This window comes from Poecilia reticulata, chromosome 14, assembly GCF_904066995.2.
Source record: "Poecilia reticulata chromosome 14, P_reticulata-male-v2, whole genome shotgun sequence".
NCBI lineage: Eukaryota > Metazoa > Chordata > Actinopteri > Cyprinodontiformes > Poeciliidae > Poecilia > Poecilia reticulata.
Window position 1 is genome coordinate 15,538,549 of NC_088843.1, and position 21,690 is coordinate 15,560,238.

Consider the following 21,690-nt stretch of genomic DNA (forward strand, 5'->3'; position numbering starts at 1 on the left):
CTCAGTTACCGCAAATACGGTAAGTTTCAACCAAAGATGATTTGAGTTTGTTTTTAAAGAAAACTCAAATCTTGCATATTTTTGACCAACTCCTTGATAGAACGCAGCATAAATGCACCAACTTGAGTGACGTAGGATGTAAAGACGAGGATTTAAAAACGTAATTACGTTCAGTGAAATCCCTCTTGTTTACGTCACTCATTATTTACCTGATATCATATTAAATGTGTAAAGATCTGTTTTGGTGGAGAAGCTTACAGGCCACCCCGAAGCTGAACTCTATGAACCACCTCCCTGTGAAACTTCCCAGTTGCATATTGAAAATACACACACACATATTTAACCCCAACGCTGTCTGTTCTCCCCTCCACCACCTACGCTGGACCTCACTATAGTCCTGTCAACCCTCATCGTAGTTTATTTACCAGGAAACAAGCAAACTTCACAGGATTTAACCAGAGCAGGAATGCGTCGTCTTGAAGTGTTTGTTGGCGAGATGTTTTGAGGAGCGGGCGGTTCTGTCTGCTCTTCCACACAACATTCAGCTCAGCTGGCTGACGATGTGTAGTCTTATACCAGCAGCATCAACAGAAATAGTTTGGGCTGACTGATCTTCAAATGCTGAAATGTACTTTTCTTTTTTTTTATGCTTACGGAGACACTCTGAGCAAAAATGAACTGGAGTTTGTTTTTACATTTAGTTTGACTTAATAGTTTGGGGAACCGATTATGTTGGCTTTGGGGATTGTGTTAAAAATAGTAATAATTACCAAACATGGAGTTTTAATTCCCCACTAAATAAATATTATAAAATTTTTCAGTAAGTTACAGTATGGCTGGACGGTACGGCTGAAAAAACGTATCAGGACATTGTGCATTTCATATCAGTCGACATCAACAATTATTGATCAGTTTCCTTATATCTGAATTACTGCCAAACCAGTGGTGTGGCATTTCACCTTTTATCCACAGTTTTCAATCCATGTCATTGTTTCTTTTATTTAAGCAAATAATAACTGACTTCTTTCCTCTGCCTACATTCCCCAGAATGCTGTGCGGTTCTAAATTGAAGTTCAGTGAATATTCTATTCATTGAATATCTGATATAGTATTATCTATTGATATAGATCGTGTGTCCATTGCAATATATATTGTTATTGATTTATTGTCCAGCCTTAAGTTAAGGTTAAGGTGATAAGAGCTGAAGGTTTTTAACACCAGGGGTGAAAATGCATAAATGAATCCACATCTTTACGTAAAAGAAGCTCTTTTTCTAACTTTTCATTGTGGTACGATACTGTTTCTAATTTCACCTGATACGGTATGTTTCATTAACTTCTCTGTTGGCTTGTTTTCCAGATGAGGAGACCCCCGGCCTGTACGGCTTCCTGCATGTGATCGTCCGCTCTGCCACGGGATTCAAGGAGTCGGCCAGTGAGTCGTCATGCTTTTTGTGTTTTATATCTAAAACCTGCAGGAATCCACATATATATGATCATCAGAAACATTAACGCCCAGTCAGTCACGGCAGCCTGCCCGCGTCTCTGACAACCTGCACTATTTCAACTGACTCAGAAAGCACTTCAGGCAGATGCACTGGAATAAAAATCAGCCACGCTCGCTTTCGATGCAGATCTGCAGCCAAACATGCTGAAATGCTTTGTTCACTTGCTCTGAGATTGCCCACTTTAAACAACAGTTTCTTTGTGCATTCTTCATAACTATTGGTTCGTTATTGGCAGAGAGCGGTGTTGGGTTTGAAACCACCGAGGCCGTTTCAGACGTGACAGCGGTGAACAACTGCTGCTTCGCTACACTTTGCTACCTTTATTGAACAAATACGAGATCAAATATCAGAGGCCGAGAGGGAGAGATATGACTTTTCTTTTTATTATTTATTATTTTTTCCAGTTACCATGACAGCCCTGCGTCTGTATAGGAAAGCTGGTCCACTAGAATGTCCTGGTTAATGGATTGGAAAGCTTTCTCTTTCTGCTCTGAAAGACTGTTTGATCCTTGATGGAGCGGAGTGAGCTGACGGGTTTGAAATGAGTAGATGTGTGTGGGGGGATGTGGGGGGGGGGGGGGGGGGGGAGGTGCACGCGTGTGCATGCGTGAGGAGATGTTGGGGTGGTGAGGTGGGTTCTCTGATACAATTTGTGGCCAGCATCTAGTGAAACATGCAGATTCGGGGTGGGGCATGGCAGCCATGGTGATGGTGAGGGGTAGATGTGCGTCGGTGTTTTTGGAGGTCACTCTGATGGCCGTACATCGTCTTCTGCATTAGAAATGACTCACTTCCTTTAATCACAGCTAAACCTAGCAGCAACCAATCTTACCGGAAAATGCTGAACTAAATGAAGTCATTTCACAACTGAAACAAAACGTCAGATATAATGGAGAACTAAGGAAATGAAATCGTGTCGTATTTATAACGAGGAGCAGCAAATAAACTGAGATATAAGCTTATTAGAACAGCTGAATAAAAACACGGAGGGAATATTTAGTAAATATTTGACAGGCTTGTAACACAGCAAAAATGTTACTTGCAAGGTTAAACTTCACAGCTGGGTTGCATTAGATGTGTATTTATTACAGAGTCTTTTCTTCTGCTGCCCTCAGTTGAACACAAGCAGATTTTATCTACAGCGCCATCTACCCTACTGAAAGGCAAACTGCAGTTCCTTAACATAAGTAAAGCCTAAAGGCCAAAGAGACGCAGCTCACGGTTGAACTCTCTGAAGATTGTTCTGTTGCTAAGAGAAAACCACATATTGACCCAAAAAGCTGTTTCGTTTCAGTAAAATGTGTTAAAATTAACTCATCTGGAAATTTTTTATGTCTATTTCTATTGGGATTATGATTTTTTTCTTATAGTAGCCTACACAGCTTATAAAATCTGTTTAGCACCATTGCAGAGACATTAAAGTTGCAGTGATGTGAGCTTCCTTTCTGGTCCTCGTCTGCGTTACTGCAGCTGTATTTTTTAGCAGCTGCAGTGCGGCTTCGCTCTGCTGGAGAAGAAGAAGACGACGACCTGGAACTGTTGTTCTCAGCCTATTTTAAAACCTTGAATTAGCCTTTCAGACTTGGATGAAACGTAACAGGAGATTTTTCTACTTCATCTGAAGGGTTCATTGCTAATGTTAGAACATGAGTTTCTCTCTCTGAAGCTGTGTGCCTGTTATTGAAACAAGTGGTACTTTTTTCTGATTAAGCTGAAGAAAAGTTCCACGTTAAATCATCCGTGACTTAATGAGTGCAGTTCTGCTCAGAGTGCATCACTGCTAAGCTGTGTAAGGTAGCATGATACCTGACTTAAAGCTGCATGTTTTAGAACCACAACTTTCACAATTTCTGTGTAATTAGTCCTCTCAAAATGTAAATGTGACACAAATGAGCAATTTCTAAGGCCGCGTCGTGCTTTTCCTTCCGTTCTAGACTTTAAAACTAATCAGTATGGGACAGAGGACGTTATTGGGGTCTGTTATTTGTGTCAAAAACAATCTCTGCTCAACGGGAAAGTGGCTTTAAATTCAGCCCAGGGCAAAACTTAGTCTAACTGGGTCACAGCAGCAGAAACTGGGAGTTGAGCGTGCCACAAAAACTGCTTGTTAAAAAGGAGGTCTAACCTAATACAACGACAACAAAAAAAAGGTGAAAAGCAGATCATGCTATTTTATTCTGAGTTTTTATTTCCATCTGTCAAAGTGACAGCAGCTCTCTGCAGCCTGTGTAGGAACAGTGTGAACAGATCCAGATAAGAACATGTAGGCCAAACGCTAAGAAACGTGAGCAGACATCCTCGAAATCATCCGAACAGAATATCTGCTCTTAGACAAAGGAAGGATAGATAACCGTATTGTTTCATCTGTCCAATTCAGCGTTGGCTCCTTGTTTTCTCATTTCCCAGCTTTTATTAGTTTTCCCTCTCTAGATTGAATAAAAACAGCTCCTGTTCTCTGCTCATTTTATTTGTTCCTGTAAAACAAATATTTTCTCCTGAAGCCTTGAAGGGAAACCTAGAAACCGCCAAGCTGGTGGCTGCAGAGCACTGATTAGTCCAACTGATTAGCACTTGCCTCTAAACTCTGTGGACCCGCAGTTTGACCCAACATTCAGTGTCGCCTCGGGCACAGGTTAGCCTCCTGTGTGTGAGCGTACACACACATGCACACACACACACAATGGCTGTGCTCATTAGCTAATTAAGATGAAAAAGCATGGGATCCATTACCCGGTATTTAGAGGTCGAGACCCAACGCTGACCAATTTATTCCCCCACTTCTCTCTCCCAATGGGCAAGCCTGATGGTGACTTGCCAGGAAAATGGAAACTCATGGACTTCTGCCCCGCTTGCCGAAGACCCCCTGGATACAGTACAGAGAAGCCAAAACAAAAAAAGAAAGCCCCTCTAAATATGCTTTCTGTGGCCTCGTTTGAGTTTTTGGGTCGGGGTTCATACATTTTTTTTAGGAGGAAAGGAAGTCGACTTTCAGAGAGTAGGGCTGCAACTAATAATTATTTTAGTAATTGATTATTCTAACATTTAAACAACTAAAAATGGCCACATTCTACAGATGTAACCATGTAAGCATTTCTTAAACAATAGCAGAAATACATTAAAATATGAAAATAAACAATTTAGTTCATTTCTTCAAATAAGAAAACATGCATTTTATTGCAACAGATGCAACGACAGCATTACTTTAGTAAATCTGAAGCAGGTGAAGCTGAAACTATGCCACTTGAGGAGTTTTAGCAAAGACAGATATACGGAATATAAAATATCTGTATTTTTGCACAGTTTTGACTTAGGCTAAATACTCCCAATAATGATTAATCGACTACTTATTTCAATAATCCATCCATCACAATTCATACAGATAGTCATTTCAGCCGTAGTTTCTGCCAGCTGTGACTATAAGAGAGCAGTTCATGGATACGGCGGAGTTATCAACGTTGACAGTTGCCGTGGCGACTTCCACATGCATTCAAACCTCTTGAACCTCACCGCAAACTTCAAAGTTTTTGGTATTTTTTGTGATTGGCCGACACAAAGGAGTAAATATTTGTGTAAAATGAAAAACAATAGACTGTTTTTTTCTTTGCTGTTTTGATTTTTTTTTCTTTTTTGCCAATTAAAACCTGAGAAATGTGGTGTGCATGAGCATCATGGGCATGTTTCTCTTTAGCAGCAACAAGGAAGCTGGTTAAGAAAACCTGTTAGAAAATGTCTAATCTGGGATAGCATACGCTTCATCTACAGCTCCAAATCAGCTTCATGTTAGAGTGGCCTAGCAAAAGTCCAGAGCTGATTAAAATTTGCATGACTTGAATGTGTCTCTGAATGTTCAAATCTTACCCAAAATTTGGTGGTTCTGCAGCGTATTGATTCACCACACCTTTAAATATATATATTTTTAAGAAACTTCAAAAAAGGAATAAATGTTCTTCTTTTTTTCCCTTCTTTCAGTTAAAATAAACTTTTTGTTATTAAATATCAAGACATATGCAGCTGTCTAAGCAGCTACATGTATGTAGGGGAAGTGTACAATAATTGCTTCATTCCCCACACGGTCCAGCTGAATTCCCCTCCGCTGAACTTCCCTCATACCACTGGCACTAATCTCTTCCTCACTGGGACGAATTATGCCCGAACCTTTCAGGATGCTGAGAAAATAAACAAAGATGGAGTCAAACCAGATGGAATAAGAATCCGTGTTCCTCTGATAGTTATCTGAATGCAGCCAAGGTGTGGATCAGGCTTTTCTTGTGCTTTCCATACAATGTTCTCTTAGTCTTTGAGTAAATATGCGAAGGTGAGATTCACACACATTCCCCCACACCTATCACTGTGAGAGGTCAAAGCGCACAGCCATCCATCATGCTGTCAGGTGGAGGCGTCCCCGGAGGACGAGGGCCGCGCTGCGCGACGATCTGGAGACGCATCACAGGCAGCCGGCAGCTCGATCCGCAGAAACCCGTTTACTGACTTGATTGGTTCATGAAGGGGGTGAGGGTGGGCAGGTCCCGGTGGAGAGAGGAATGAGGCTGTGGAGGAGAGGAGAGCAGCTGAGGCCGACGGTCGGCACAGACTGAGATGAGCTGAGAAACCAGGACAAAATGTCAACGTGACGCAACGAAATCCTGTTTAGATCTTCTCCAGTTCAACTTCTGCCTGCCTGCCGGCCGGCTGGCCGGCCAGCCGTCCGTCCGTCCGTCCGTCCGTCCATCCATCCATCCATACATCCATACATCCATCTTCATACCTTCACTGATTCTTCCCTCTTTCTGCTCCTTCCTTCCTGTCTCTATTGTTGCAGCTTCCATATTTTACGTCGCTGTGAAAATATTTGGCCGAAACTCTTCGCCATGAACTTTAGTGTTTGCAATTTCAATCTGACTTCAAAACGTTTGGAAGATTTAGGCAGGAGAGACCCGTTGCAGCTTCACTTTAAATCAAGTAGCAAAGCATGAAGCATTCAGATTGTATGTTTGTCTGATGAAACTCGTCTCTCTCTCTCTGTTCTCTGATAGATTTGTACTGCACCCTGGAAGTGGACTCATTTGGTTACTTTGTGAGCAAGGCTAAGACCCGGGTCTTCAGAGACACCGCAGAGCCTCAGTGGAACGAAGTTAGTCGCCACTCGACAAGTCGCCCCGTCGCCGTGCCTCCTGTCCAGTCAGCCGTTTTAAATTTCCCTCTCTCCCGCCCACATCGTTTTCCAGGAGTTTGAGATCGAGCTGGAGGGCTCCCAGTACCTGCGGATCCTGTGCTACGAGAAGTGTTTCGACAAAAGCATGCTTAACAAGGACGACAACGAGATCGTGGACAAGATCATGGGCAAAGGGCAGGTCCAGGTGAGGTCCGCCGGCCGGCCACCGAACAAAAATATGTCACGTTTGTTCCCATTTTCTCTCCGTGTGAGTCACTTTAATGAGCCGTCTAGCCTTTCTGTGCAGTAAAGTGGTTCTATGGTGGCGGCTTGTTATGAAAGCGGTTAGATTAACAGTCTGGGAGTAAATTTAAAGGGGGGTTTCCACTGTTTTGTTGGGAGGAATCTCTTTAAGTTCCATTTTTAAGTGGAATGAGTGGTTTCATTTTCTGCTTTGGTATCAATGTTGAATTGATGGTCCGCCGAGGCGTCGTGTTTCCATTTTTCCTTGAAGTCACGGGAAATCAAATAAAGCTCGGCTCCTTCTGTAACTTTCCTGCAATTCAGCACAACTTTTACAGTGAGTTCTGCCGCAATTCAATCAGTAGAGCCTCTCGGCATGAGGCCTCTGACTGATGGAGAAATGCTCCCGTCTTTCAGCGATGTCCCCGTTCTTCCTCCAAACTTGCACAGAAAGTGAGCGTGTGGCTGCTTATTTATAACCCTCCCTCTTGTGCTCTTCACATTTCAAAGGATGTATTTGTCGCTTTCAAGCCTTTTGCAGGGGATTTGTTTATGGCGTGCGGAGTCAACAGGTAAAAGTAGAATCCGTGACAAGGTTTTCCTTACAAGTGTCACACGTCGGATATCAAAGAAAGTGGGGCAAACATGAAACTTCTCCAAAATATCTTGTGCGCTTTGTTGTTTCTCCGCAAACCTAAATCTCCTGCTATAAATCTTTTTTTTTTTTAATGACTTTGGATGGAAAATGTTGAACCCGCATGTTATTGTTCACATTCCTTATTTGTTACTACAGCTTTCCATGCCTTCCCCTTTCAGTTTGAAGATTTATGCCCTTGAGTTTTGCCTTTGATTCCCTCTGAAAAACAAATGGAGTGACAGAAGCGCAGCACCAACCGTGCATCCTTCATGATCCACTCAGATCTCGCTGTGGTGTTTTTCTCCGTCTTTGCATCCACTCAGCTCGCTTCAGTCTAGCAGTTTAGCTCAAACTAAGTGAATGCTTTAGAGAACCGGGATTAGTTTCTACATAAGGATCTACGCAAGTGTTCTGCTGCCTGTTAAGGTTTTTCCTCCAGGATTGCCCTGTATTTAGCTTTTATCTGACTGCTGAAGAAAAGCATTGAAGCTACCACCACCACGCTTCACCGTTTAAAGTGCACAATATCGACTCAATTGCAATTGAAAGCTTTTAATTCCATCACTTGTTTTTTTTTTTTTTTTTTTTTTTTTTTATTTATCTGTCACTGCACGCAGCATGTCCAGTTATACAGTGTCTGTAATATATTCAAGAACTCTTATGTGTTTCTGTTAGGGCCACAACTAACAATTGTTTCAGTAATCAATCATTCTGATGATTAATTTGATAATAAAATTTTTTGACACATTCTGCAGATTCATATATCCACTTAAGCCTTTTTTTGTGCAATATGTAAAAAAATAAGAAAATAAACATTTTATACGTCACTTGTTCATTTGTAGCAAAGGAATAATCCACATGTAAAAAACTAAAATTAACATGTGAAAAGTTCAGACTTTCTGCTTGACTTAACATCAGTACAGCGTAGAGCTAATCTGTTGATTATTTATTTTTGGATTAACTGATTAATAATTGGATAGCAAAGGGTGCTCAGAGGTTTTTTTTTCCAGAATTTTCAGTTTTTTTCAGTAAATGGCCTTTTTTTGATTCTCTTTACTCCAGTTAACAATCGATTACTAATTAAATTAATTGCTGATTATTCCAATAATCAATCACAATTAATAGTTGTTTCTGTCAACAACTTTTTTCTTGTCCCTGTGAAACAGAGTAAATAGGGGTGAATAATAAACGCCACACTTTTTTTTTCAGGAATTTTAAAAACCTTTCACTTTGTAATTGTGTGTGGCTTTGTCTTAAACTATTGTGTGAAATCTGAACATGACACATAAACGTTAAAGTGCTCATATGTGGAGAATGTTCAAAAGATAGGTCTATTTTTACACCACAGAGTATGAGAAACTTCAATAATATAGACCGCTACTGAAAAACCAAATTCCCTTTTCTTGGTTAAATGCAACAATCTCACCTTCAAATGAATCATGTTAGAAGATTTCATCTTTGATTTATAGCTGCACCGTATCCGACACCCTTAATGAAATGACTACCAGTCTGTGAGCCAAATGCTTCTGCTGCTGCTGCTGCTGGGAATTTCCGCTTCCAGACGACACCAGCCAAGAAAACATAAAAATAAACCAGCCACATGTTCGCTGGCTCTGTGTTATTGAAGGCGATCGGAGAATGGCATGTACTTTGTGAAGCTCTCAGGAGGATAGAATAGGATATCGCATCGTCTGATTGCCCGGGAATGATCCTCTGCACTGCAGCGACTGTGTTTGTGGATGTTGCCATGAAATTGATTGAAGATGTTCTTTTATTTCAAAATAAAATCCTTAAGCTGCTTGGCTTCGTCGAGCCACAGGCTGTGTTAGCACAGGCTTCAGACATGGAACGACTTCATGGTGCCTTGCACAGGAAGGCATGTGAAGTGTAGAGACTCGCACCAGGACCTGAGCTTGTTGCTTTGTTGATGAAACTGAGTTTGGAAGGAGCCTTCAGTGTTTTGTTTTTCTCTCCAGAGGCCATCTGATTTATTTAACAAGCTTTGCAGAACACTGACTGACCGTAAATGGGCATAGTGGTCTGTGAGTTTTCCTCTCTCTCTCTCTTCTTTTTTTTGTAACCACTGTTGAGAAAGTTGTGCACTAATGACTTCAGAGGATGCTTTTGTCACGGCCTTAGATCGTTTCTTCTAGTTGTGACAGTTTGCATTTGTAACTGTCTTTCTTTTTGTTTCTTCTCTTCTCTTTTCTTTAAAATCTGTTCCTACAGTGAAAACATGGTGGTGGCTGCATCATGCTGGTGGAGACACTTTTTTCTTTAGCTTTCTTTTTGGGTTTAGCTTCTCAGAGACTTCAGACTGAGGCAAAGGATGTTTACACACCTGATAGTTTTGATCGACTCGGTTTGATTGGGGACCAAAGTTGCAACATTTGTCGCATTTTCAGCTGCGGTTCTCTTTGACCCTGCACTGTGTTAAACGAACCAAACACTTTGAACAAACCTCTGACCAGGGGTGGCGCTGCAGCAAGAACCACTGAAGGAAATTATACCAAAACCTCTGAAGACAGAAGTTTTCTTCTTCTTCTGTGAACAAAAGCGTTTACATTTTAGCGGCTCTAAAATGTCTGCTTTGTCTTTGTTAAAAGACCACAAGTCATTTCTCCTATTTCTGTGGTCGCATTTGCCCAGAATGCCCTCCGCTGTAGTCCTGCTTCCTGCTTTTGGACGTGGCATATTTTCCACGATCTGCACTTGTGAGTTCATCCAGCCACATTTGTGGGAAGAGAGAAATCCTTAAAGGTTAGACAACACTAGTTGCACCTGTGTGTGCTTTATGGAGAGCCTTATCCACACGAGGAATTCCAGCATTTATTTCTCACCATGAAGCTGTCTGACGGCCTCAAACCAAACCAGATAACCTCTGACCTTTGAGGTCAGGTCGCTAATCCTCAGTCAAATGGCAACAGAATCAGGCTTACTCTCCTCTGGTCTTTCAATAAAATGGATTCTCAATAGGAGCTTGGAAAAGCTTTGTCTCCAAACTCTTTATATGACTAGTGTGGGCAATATGGACTTAAACATCATTAATTGGACCTTATCAATTAAAAAATCTGAATTCTTACAAGAAATGTAAGAATTCATTTCTTGTATTTATTTACTTCGAGCAGGTGATGGAGTCAAAACAGAAGGAAAAAATATATCTTGACATAATCTGTTTAAAAAGGTAGAAGATATGAGATCTGATGATTTCCTCCCCCTCTCACATTCATCAAAATATACAGTCATTTAAATCTCCCCAGGCCAAAGAAACCCTGAAAGTACTCTCACATCAAATGGCACTTAAATCTCTCATAACTGAATATACAGTCGTTTAGCACATTTTGTTTTTATAACATCTCAAATATTTTTGCTGTTTGTCTACTTGTTGGCTTAAATAGATGGTGGGAACTTAATCAAGCTTTAAATTTGTTTTACTGAAAAGCAGAAACTCTTGTCTTCAGAGGGCTGGTTATATAACTGTTTAGGTGAACAAACGTGGTGCTTTGCCCAGTAGAAATGCATCATAATCACGCAGCTTCAGCAAATCTTTGAATTGGTAAACCAAACCTCCCCTCAAACCAGCACCTCAGTTCTTGTGGCTCAGGAGTTTTATGACCAAAATCACTCTAATTGTTAGGAAGTCTTCTTCTAAGACGAGGCAATGGCTTCGCCGGGGAAATCCTTCAGATAAATAAATCCCTTAGACGATCCCGACGGACGGCACATTGTGCCGTTTGGACTGAACGTTCTGTTCTCCGCTCTGTTTGTGGAAAACGTCTGTGCTATCTTTCAGTATCGCCGCTTTTGTTCCGTCGCGCGTTGCTGCAGCTTACATTTCATTATGCGGGATCTCCTGTGGAGTCGAGTCCCCGGCAGAGGGACAACACCTCACCCAGCGGAGCCTGGGGGCCTCGGCGAGGTGTAACCTGATAGTCCTGAGCAGCTTCCCAGAAATAACGAGAGCCAGAAAAGTTGGATTACGGTCGCAAATAGACAAAAGGGCGATAAAGTTGTTTGTCTCTGAGAGCTCTACCCTCTCTCTCTCTCTCTCTCTCTCTCTCCCTGAAACTTGCAGTGGTGGACAGTGCTACATGCATTAGCTCGGCGTTGCAGTAATGCGAAGCTGTGGGTGCTGAGGGGTTGTAAAGTTTGAGGCGAGCACTTTCATTTCCACTTTAGAGAGGAGGGCTCCTACATGGGGGCATTAAATGCAAAGTTTGGCTTGCTGTACAGAGGGGTTTTATTGGGGGGCAAATGCAGCTGCTGGGAAAGGGAGCAGGGGCGATCATCTGGAGAATTCACTTTAAAACTAAACGTACCAGCCAGGACGTCTAATTACGATCTGATTGCACTCATTAGAAATTTGTGGCGGAGTTCTGGTCTCTGGTTTATCTGCAAAATAGGAAGATACGAGGACCGCATTCATTTAAGAGATTATTCCAACCGCCCTACTGTGAGGGGTCGCTAATCATTCATACTGGGAGCAGATTAATACTGAGATGGCACTTGAAACTGACATTAGCATCTTGCGTTAGCGATTAGAACAATTAGTGTTGCTAAACAGCAGCATCAATGTGCGTATTACAAAGAGAGTAGATTTAGAGGAGGCTGGCAAAATTTGCAAAGCCTTTCATGTTTACTGATGAAGTACGTAGATGTCGACAAAGCAGCACGTTGTTTACAGATGGAGTTGATTATGGATCAATTTTAAAGTTTATACATTAATGAAAGCCTGTGGTGACAAGATCATAATATGAAGGAAGCTGATAAAAAAGAAAACAGAAAACAGTGGGCAGATTGTGATGCGGTGTGATTCACTGACGCAGACTTCTTCCATTAAATTAATCTTAATTTTCTGTCATTGCTTACGTCGGGGTTTACCACATCTGGTTTTTTATAGTGCAGAATTGAAACGCATGTTTAACGACAATAACATAAAAGTCAGATAAAATGCGTAAATTTTTGGGGGGGGGGGTGAATAGAGCAGGATTGGGCCATTCAGAGTGCAGTAAAAGAAAAGGCAGGTATTGGTTGCATACGGGCAAAAGAAGATAATTTGAGTCGCATTCCTGTGCTGTGTGAATGTAGCCAATAGCTCCTTTACATCTTTGTGCTTTTTCTGTCTTCACCTCACTGAAACAAAAAATAAAATTTGTTTTCCTTTCTCCAAACTTTTGAGCTTCCATCTAACCGGTCATTCGTCAAACGATCACCGGCTGATTTCTGCATGTTTTCCTCTGGTCTACTGAAACACTGCGCCAACCTGAGGCAGGCAGGGCAGTGAAATTCAGTCATTAACCCAGCAGAAAATGCTGTTTTTATGGAATTTATGTCTAAAACTCTCAACCGTTTTTTTTTTCTTTCTTTTTTCAATATATGTCACTTTTGTTAAAAATGTCTTCCCTTTGGGACTTGCGGAGTTGTGGCATCTCCTGCTGTGTTTGTTTTGAGCACAGAATTGGGATGTTTTTAATGAGTGTGTCTGTGTGTGTTTGTGTCATGCTTCAGTGTGTAAGTATTGATATAAATTAGCAACTAATACATGGAGTCATTTATTTTGTATCCGCTCCCCTCTCGTCCCCCCCGTCGTTCGACGCCGCGATCCGTCATGTTCCCACCCTACACGCCCCCTGCGGTCATACACACGCAATCTTACACACAGCTGTCAACAACACTAACAGATGGGGCTCTGCTCTTGTGCTCTGCTGCTCGGGGGACAAACCACAGGCTCGCATGCACACACAACTGGGTGATGGGGGGCTGATCCGTTGTAAATGATATCAATTACCAGCAGTAATACTCGGTGTTTATTAGCTCAGGCCTCTCGTTTGGTGAGATGTGTGTGTTGGAGCTTTAGCTACCAGGGTTGTGGACATTCATTTGAAATGGCAAATAATAAGACAAACTAAAGCATTATTTCTTCGTATTGAGGGTTTAATTTCTTTAACCGTTTTCCTGCGATGTGCAGTTTTCCTCAGCAACTATGTTTTTTAATTAGTCTCGTCTTTCACGCTCCTCCTGTTGCAGCATATGGCATTTTTTCTTTATTGATGAGGAGTCCCAATTAAACCGGCTTCCTCGTCAGTGAATCCTTGATCAGTGAAGCTGATAGCAGTGTTTTTGATGGATCTCGATGATTTTCTTGTCATAATCCAACAGAGGGGTTCATCCATCACAACTCTGTAGCCTTTTTGTCCCCGTTACAGACCTAATAACGAATCCCCATCCCCGCCTCACCTCGGGAATACGCTCACTCTAACGAACTATATTCAAACAGCTCATGCCAAACATATCAGATAAGCTTGTTTTTTCTTGTCAACAGATGAGCTTTGGCTGCTGACCTGCCTAAGCCAGCTGCTATGTTACACAAAGACAAAGCACATGATTTCATCATTTTTGTTTTGTTTGGATAGTTTTGATCTGATGTTCTGATGCTGCAAAATGTAAACGATTTTAAGTGAAACAATTCTGGAACTCTATTGCTCATCTTTTAAGTCATTATTATATGTGTTTTCTAAAAGAAAACCCTTTAATTGAGTCTTTTATGAGCCAACTTTATTCATAAAGCCTCTCAAAGTGCTGTACAAGACAAGTAAACTTAAGCTGCAAGCAGTAAGAGCTAAATGAAAACATTCCCAGTAATATTGTGACATAAAAGCCTGACAGGAAAAAGGTTTTCAACTGGGTTTTACGGGCCTCTGTAGTCAGCAAAACAAAGTCTAAAGAGTCTCAAAGCTCTGGAGCAACAGTTAGTTATTAACTTTTTACATAGAAAGGCTGGGAACAGAAAAGTTAATGTTCTTTTAACTTTAAGAAAGAACAAATTAAATTTAATGTCCGTTTCTGACTTTGAATTGTCAGAATTTAATGGGCCCGATACTGAACCTTGTGGGACCCCAACATGTTCCACAATATGGAACCAGAGGCAGAGTCGGGGAACTTGCTTGCAGGCTAATTCACCCAAACTACTGAGGAAGGATTGCATTTAATTAAAATACACTAATGGTTTTTATTTAATATGGCTGGTTTGCCACATAGGTATAGAAAACCAAAGGCTGTACCTACATTCCAAGCCATAAATAAACATCTGAATATGTTCAAATCAGTCTAGGCAAGTCGCAGCTTTACATCACCAGAGATCGGCCACAAAATACATTCTCAGCACGTAAGTGACTGCTATACTGCCTATGATAAGAAAACGTCCAACTAAATCCAGAATCCAGTCGGTAACAAGTTCACAAATCCCCAAACTGCTGCTGGCCTCTGTGCAACTCGGAGGCGTTAGACATGCTTCTGCTTCAGCAGAGATGAACGGTGCAGTGTGACCCGTGTAGGAAGAGTTAAGCTGAGAATCTTTTTTGATGCGTCCACCCAAGTGACAGAACAAAAGCACGATGTAAAAAGGTCACTTAAAGGCCGAAGGACCTCAACGGGACATCCTCCATAATGTCATCTGTCCCTTATCCCACGTCTCTCTGTTTCTTTCTTCATAAAAACACCACTACAGAAAATAACTGTGAAGTCTAAGGAAGTCCATCTTGCTAATCAGTCCTCATTATACGATTACATAATCCTTCAGGAAAGTCTAATGGATACACAACAGATGTATGATTTCCTACCAGAAACATTGCACATGTGGCACATGTGGAGCAGGCGGTGGGAGGGGAACAAAGAAATCGGATCGGGGGGGGGGGGAGAATAGGAATGAAAGCCCCAGATGGTGGCCAATTATGGGATGCTGGGAGTTAAAGTGAGAACAAAGGAGCTCATCACAGCCTGAGAAATGAAAAGCTCTCCAGAGAGGGACGCCATGAATCTGGGTGTGCACTTACCACCACCCGTTTGTCACATGGAAGAGTCAGAGTTCAGACATAATTGCCTGAAGGGGGGTTTTCAGATGCTTGAACAGTGAACTGCATCCAGATATAATTGATAGGTGCACGACAGAGGCTCTCAGTGTGACTAAAAGAGCTTCAGATTTTTTTTGTGTGTTGATGCCCATTGGGATCCGCTAGCTGTTTCTGAAGTGCTTTTCTTATTGTCTCACTTTTGTCGTCTTTAACTTTCTTACCCAGATTTCCCAAACAAAGCCGTTCCTCTGCAAACAAAGAAAGAAATAGCAGACAATGCATGTCAGTCCAAGAATAATTCATTCCATTTGACCATGTCCTCTGCGACAGCTTTTCTCGCTTTGTAACCTGCGACTTTGGGGGATAAAATAAAAACACTCCAGTTCAAGATCTTCTTCTCCTCTTGTTATTCCTCACACAAACCTCCGAAGTGCTCATTCCTCGGCTGTCCTCAAGCTGTACAGTTATTGACAACAGATGACAAAAGGATCACCTCGTCTTTTCTCATCGCAGTCCCAGTTTGACTCTCAGAGGGACAAAGCTCATTTCATGCTGCGAACTGTCTGCCAGGACATTGTGAAGCTCCGTCCCATGGATTATCAGAGATTCTCCACAGCTCTGGCTCTGTTAAATCCCTCTTTGGTCAGCACCCAGTTCTGCTTTGAGACCGGACCTTGGACCTATAACCACTTCTACCTGGGGTTAATAGTTGCAGTTAAAGTTGATGTTGGATCAATGCATAAAATCAAAATCAATTGGATAAAGATCTTGAAATTTTGTCTGAAATGGTAAAAAATAATCCCAACAATAAGCAGAGTTTTGGGGGAGTTTTTATACATCATTTAATATGAATTTACTGTGACAACGAGAAATCAGAATTCCTGTCACAACAAGAAAATTTATGATGATAAATAGGACTGTTGTAAAAGAATATTTTAGTAATCGAGTACTCTATAGATTATTTCAGTGCTCTTCCTACCGTTCGCTCTCGTACTCCCAGCATCTCGCCACACAATTTAACAATGTTTATTTGTCCCCCAAAACCGGGAAAAATCTGGGAAAATTCAACATCTGCTTCTGACTTTACACAACCTAATACTCATAAAAATTAAAAATAAAACAACGTTGTGGTGTTTTTCACCCAGTGTCCACATAAAATCACCAATAGTGGCTAATTTTCAGTCTCCTTGTAGAAATGCTGATCACAGTCTCTGTTTACATAATGGAAATATAAAAAATAATATATATGTGGATTAATTTAAGCAAGAGGGGCTCTACACTAGCTGTAGTAATTATGACTTATTTTTAATTTTTTTATCTCAAGGACAGATCTCTGTGGTAAACAGAAATGAGTTTCCAGTAAGGAGCAGATTTACATAAACAGCCCTGAGTGTCTCGCTGCCTTCTCTTTCCATAATCAGATTTCACATTACTTGCAGATTCTGGTCTCCACCACCAGCTTCAACTTGTTGGGGTTTTTTTTTTTCTTCCACCAAAACCCCAGAGGGACCAGAATACTTTCTTCCTCTTGCCCGTGTTGTTTTTGGCAACCTCCTGGCCAGTATTAAAGTAAGTGTGCCTTGGAGATGTGCTGTGTCCATGCTCTGAGAGCCTGGTCTGTCTTTTAAAGTGGTAAGCCAGCAGATCAGAGCCGTTCCTGGAGGAGTTGACATTTGTTCTTCAACTCTTTGTGAACCCCTCCCCACACACACATGCGCGCACACACACACACTCCACACACACACACACACACACACACAAACACAAACACACACACTACTCTGCAGAATGTGATGTGAAGCTTTTAATCAGTCACCACATTGTTCTGGTGATCTGTTCAGTTGTTTGTGGTTCCACACTCCAGATTTCAGAAAGGTGACCCTTTCTGAAATCTGTTTTTGGGGATGTGATGAAAAGGACACCTCAAAGTGTCAGCTCTACATAATGAATATATAAAAAAAAAGGCTGTAAACTTCTTGTGTTCTGTTTTATTGTAGACATATTATGCTTTTAATAGAGAGAATTACTTCAATAAATAAACTTCCCCGTCTTCTTCAGCAATGTTTTGCAGTACGTACCCTTTATTTTTGGGAAGCCAGAGTCCTCTACAAAACATGATGTATAAAACTTGTGAAGTAATCTTGAGTCATAACATTTAAGAGTGATCACGGTACATTTTATGACTCCTTACATCTTGACTGCTGAGGAACATTTTTTTGCTAAATGTTTCCCCAGAAGCCTCACTAAGAATTTACCAGGTAGTGCAGTGTGTCTGCTGGGTTACCGACATCCCACATCCCCCTGCAGCCTTGATGAAATCTACAGCAGTTCGGATGTTACGACAGGGTGTTGCAATAGCTTGAACGCCATAGCAGAATCCAATATTATTCATGTTCATGGTAAAAAGAAAGTACATCCTCTATTAACTCCAACTACATGATCTGACCTACAACTCTGTTCAAAAATAAACCACACACATCCCACAGCACCATGCCATTATTTATTAAAGATGATGCCAAAATGGAAAAGTTTGACAACCTAAGTTGACCCCAAAAGCCTTAGTTACACTTCTGGAAAACATTAAGATACCTCTTCAAGCATTTTCCCCAATTACTCTTATTACAGTTTTTTTTTTCTTCCTTTAGGTTATCTGAGGTTTGAAAACACAGTATACATGTGTCAGGCGGTTTGGTAAACAAAAGGACTATTGTTTTATCTTCAATTAAAAAATATTTAGTCAAAAGTGTGTAGAAAAATTCAGAATGTAATACTCGTCGTTTTCCTATACTGTAAAATATTACATGCTGCTGATTTGAATAAATGGACTGATGACTCTGATTGGTATCCAAGACACAGAATCCTAATTGAGACACGCCTAGTTAAAATATAATGATGTATTATACTAAGGTTTCTTAATGCCTGGACCAATATATCCAATGTTATATGATATATTGAGAATTTCTGAAAGTCTAATTCTCCAATAAGACCAATAAGTTTCTTAGATCTCATCTCTTTGTTCTCCACCGTACGACTATGAAACAGTGAGGCTCTTAATCAGTTACTGCAAAGCTTATTTCTGTGTTACTCTGTGGATAACTCCAGTGTTCATAAGCCCCCAGCCTTAAGCACGTAGTCATGATAACTCCACAGGACAGAGAGAACAAAGTACAGACAGAGCTACCGACTGCTCATTAGTAATCATTCCCAGGCTTTTAAAGCTCTTTAATTGAAGCCCCAAAGACCTAAAATACTGTTTTTAGTCTCTTGACCCAACATTGACATTTAACCCTAGTGTGAGAAGAGGTTGATGCTTAGTTGTGCTATTTTAATTTGACATTTTGAAGGCACAGTGTATATTGCACCACTAATAAAATACTTTGTTTACAGACTCTATAGTTCCAGTGATTGTTTAAGATCTCTGAATTCATGTTATTGTTGTACCTCAGAGTTATTGCTGAGGGTACGATCCCAATTGACATCATGCCGTTCATACGGCAGAAACTGTGAGCTGTGCCAGCCGTTTGATCCTGATTTATTACTTCCTGTCCCGAGGCAGGAGGGAGGGAGAAGGCCTGTTTCCTGTCCAACTGTGCAGACGTTAAGAACTGGTACTGGTTTTCTAATCACTAAAGCTTGCATAAAATTATCTGTTCTGTTTCTAACTAAGGAACGTGAAAAAACAAGTGTGCTACTTAGAATTACCAATATTCAGTGCCTATCAAATGTACTCGTACTCCTCTTAGGATGTGTTGTTGTGATGTTATGTGATGGACTGGTTTATGGCCAGGTCTACCCTGGAATTGTTTAGATCAAAGTCAATTCATGTGTTAGAAACGCTTTATTTAGAGTGGAGTCCTGTTTGTGAAGTTAGGAACCACAGTCGCTCACAACTGTGGTCCCTAATCCAGATCCAGTATTTACACTGGATCTGCAAATACTTGAGATCCAGTGTAAGAACTCTCATAACTCTCTATGGCTAAAACTCCAATTGTACCTTTAAAATGCATTAATACACAGTGGGAAGTATCATCCACGCTGCAAAAACACAAAATCTTACCAAGTCTTTTTGGTCTGGTTTCTAGCGCAAATAGTTTAATATAGGTGCAATAAGACAAAACTAGCTTATAAGTAAATATTGGAGCTTATTTTAAGTAAATAACTTCGTAGTATATGCTTGTTCTCATTTCATCAATATTAAGGAATTATTGATTTAAAACAAGCTCCCATATCATGTTACTTGTAAGTTAGTTTTGTCTTATTTCACGTGTACTGAGATATTTGCACTAGAAACTAGACCAAAAATACTTGGTAAGATTTTGTGTTTTTGCAGTCTCGCGGTAACAGCCAATCAGCACCATGGAAAGTAAAAGATGCTCCAGGATTGGCTGCTTTTGGCAAAGCCAGCCTCTGGTCTTTCAAGTATCATTATCTGTAGGTAATTCAGCTTCCCAATCTTTCGAATATTTTTAGAAATTCTCTATGAAAATATCTGCAAATGGTTGAGTTTTCTCACGTTCTACTGAAATATCCGTGAGATAGTGGTCCACCTTCAACAGTATAATTACATACCATTTTGTGTTGGTATATCGCAAAACCTCCTTATAAGACACATTAAAGTTTAAGGTGATGAAATAAATACTTAAGTAAGGCATTAGAACAGCACTCCTTTAAAGCTGCATTGTCATTTTGCTAAACTTTTCCACAGATATTATTAGAAGTCTTTCTGTGTGACCTTTACGTTGGGAGAGCTCAGTTTTTGGCTCAGTGATGACGAGAAGGTTAATGGGAGCTGCTCAAGTCTCTTCAGACTTGGAGTGAGGATCCAAGTTCAAGTTAACAGGGAGGTCATGCAGCTGCACCACATCCACCCTTGGTGCTGACAAGTCAGGGATCAAAGCAATTACACTTGATCTTCTTCAACATTACCAGCTCTGCCGAAACTTTCTGTCTTTCTCTCTCTGTCTCTCTTCTTTCCAAAAATATAACCCGTTAAAACGGCCTCTTCACTCCAGCTTTGATTCGAACTGCTGAATCGAAGCACGTAAAACGACCTTGGACATCAGCGCTGTTATCTGCAGCTCGTCGTGTTCCTCGGGTGATGAATTGTTCCGCTCGAAAGCAGCCTGTTGCATAACCGCCGTGTCGTGAATTCATCTGATCAACGCGTTTTTTTAGTGGCTTTATTATTCTCCAAACCTGTCCCTGGCAGAACGCGGGAACGCATTGATCTGGTGGTGGGCGCCGGCTCGAGCGCGTACCTCTTCCCTCTGGTCTCCGGGCTTGCAAAGAGCCGAGTGGGTGTTTTGTGAAGGCGGGCACCTCAAAAGTCCATTTCTCGCAGTCGCAAATTTTTTGAATTATGCAATGTACGTTGTGTAAGAGGGAGAGGGATACGTAGCTCGCGTGTGGGTTCCAGGAGTCGGGGGTGGGGGGAGAGTTGTTTGGGTTGATAGCATCTCTTCCTCTTTGCGTCGTGTCCTCTTCCTCCCGTACAAACAGATAATGTTTCACTTAAACCTCACTAATCCTGCTACCTGGCATTAATCATTAGCAGGAAGCAGTTCAGTTTGGTTTCAGATTCGTCTCATTTTTCTGTGATTTACAGGAAGAGAAAAAGGAGGAGGACTGAGATCAATGCAGAGTAGAGAAGAAGAAGAAGTCGTTGAGAGAAAACTTGGAGTCAGAATAGTGAGGGAGAAAATGTTAAGCTCCTCTTTCAATCATTGCTGGGTGCTAAAGCTGAGGGGTTTATCGATTAAGCGATTGATTTTTCCACTGGCACGTTAATGGATTGTTCACCTGCAAATGAGGTTTGACGGCAAAGTGATTTATTTTTTTCAAGGGCCTTTGTTTTTATTGGATACAGTGGGGAGGAGGAGGAGGAGGAGAAAGAGGGGGAAGGATGGATGTTTCCGTGACTGGATCACTGACCTGGTTTCACTGGAACACAAAAACGGCAGCGTTTATAAAACTATTCAGGATTTTTTGGGATTTCATACACCGTTATGGTGTGGCTCGGCTTTGGTTTTGATTTGTTTGGAAGCACAACGTTCTGACCGAGTTTTATGTTGGAAAATCCCAATGTGGAGGAAATTTTTAAGATTTAACCATTCTCGTGCTTGTAGGCCAGTAAATTACACCTTTTTGTCATTTATATAAGACAAAACAAGCATAACAAACTGATGTCTGCTTGTTAATTAGTAATTCTTGACTAACCACCTCAGCCTTGCACAAAAATGTATTGGAAAATTAGGAGATTTTTTTTAAATTGCCATGTTTCCATCGAGCAAATTTATTTTTG

General features: G+C 41.1%; 1 protein-coding gene across 5 annotated transcripts in view; it reads left to right on the top strand.

Moving 5' to 3' along the window:
• abr (ABR activator of RhoGEF and GTPase) overlaps positions 1 to 21,690 on the top strand; it is a 136,497-nt gene that overhangs the window by 88,631 nt on the left and 26,176 nt on the right. For all 5 annotated transcript variants that reach the window (XM_008428046.3, XM_008428048.3, XM_008428050.3 and 2 more), the window contains 3 exons: positions 1,360 to 1,434; positions 6,541 to 6,638; positions 6,733 to 6,864. In XM_008428046.3, the coding sequence (XP_008426268.1) occupies positions 1,360 to 1,434; positions 6,541 to 6,638; positions 6,733 to 6,864 (305 nt within the window). The remainder of the gene's footprint in view (positions 1 to 1,359; positions 1,435 to 6,540; positions 6,639 to 6,732; positions 6,865 to 21,690) is intronic.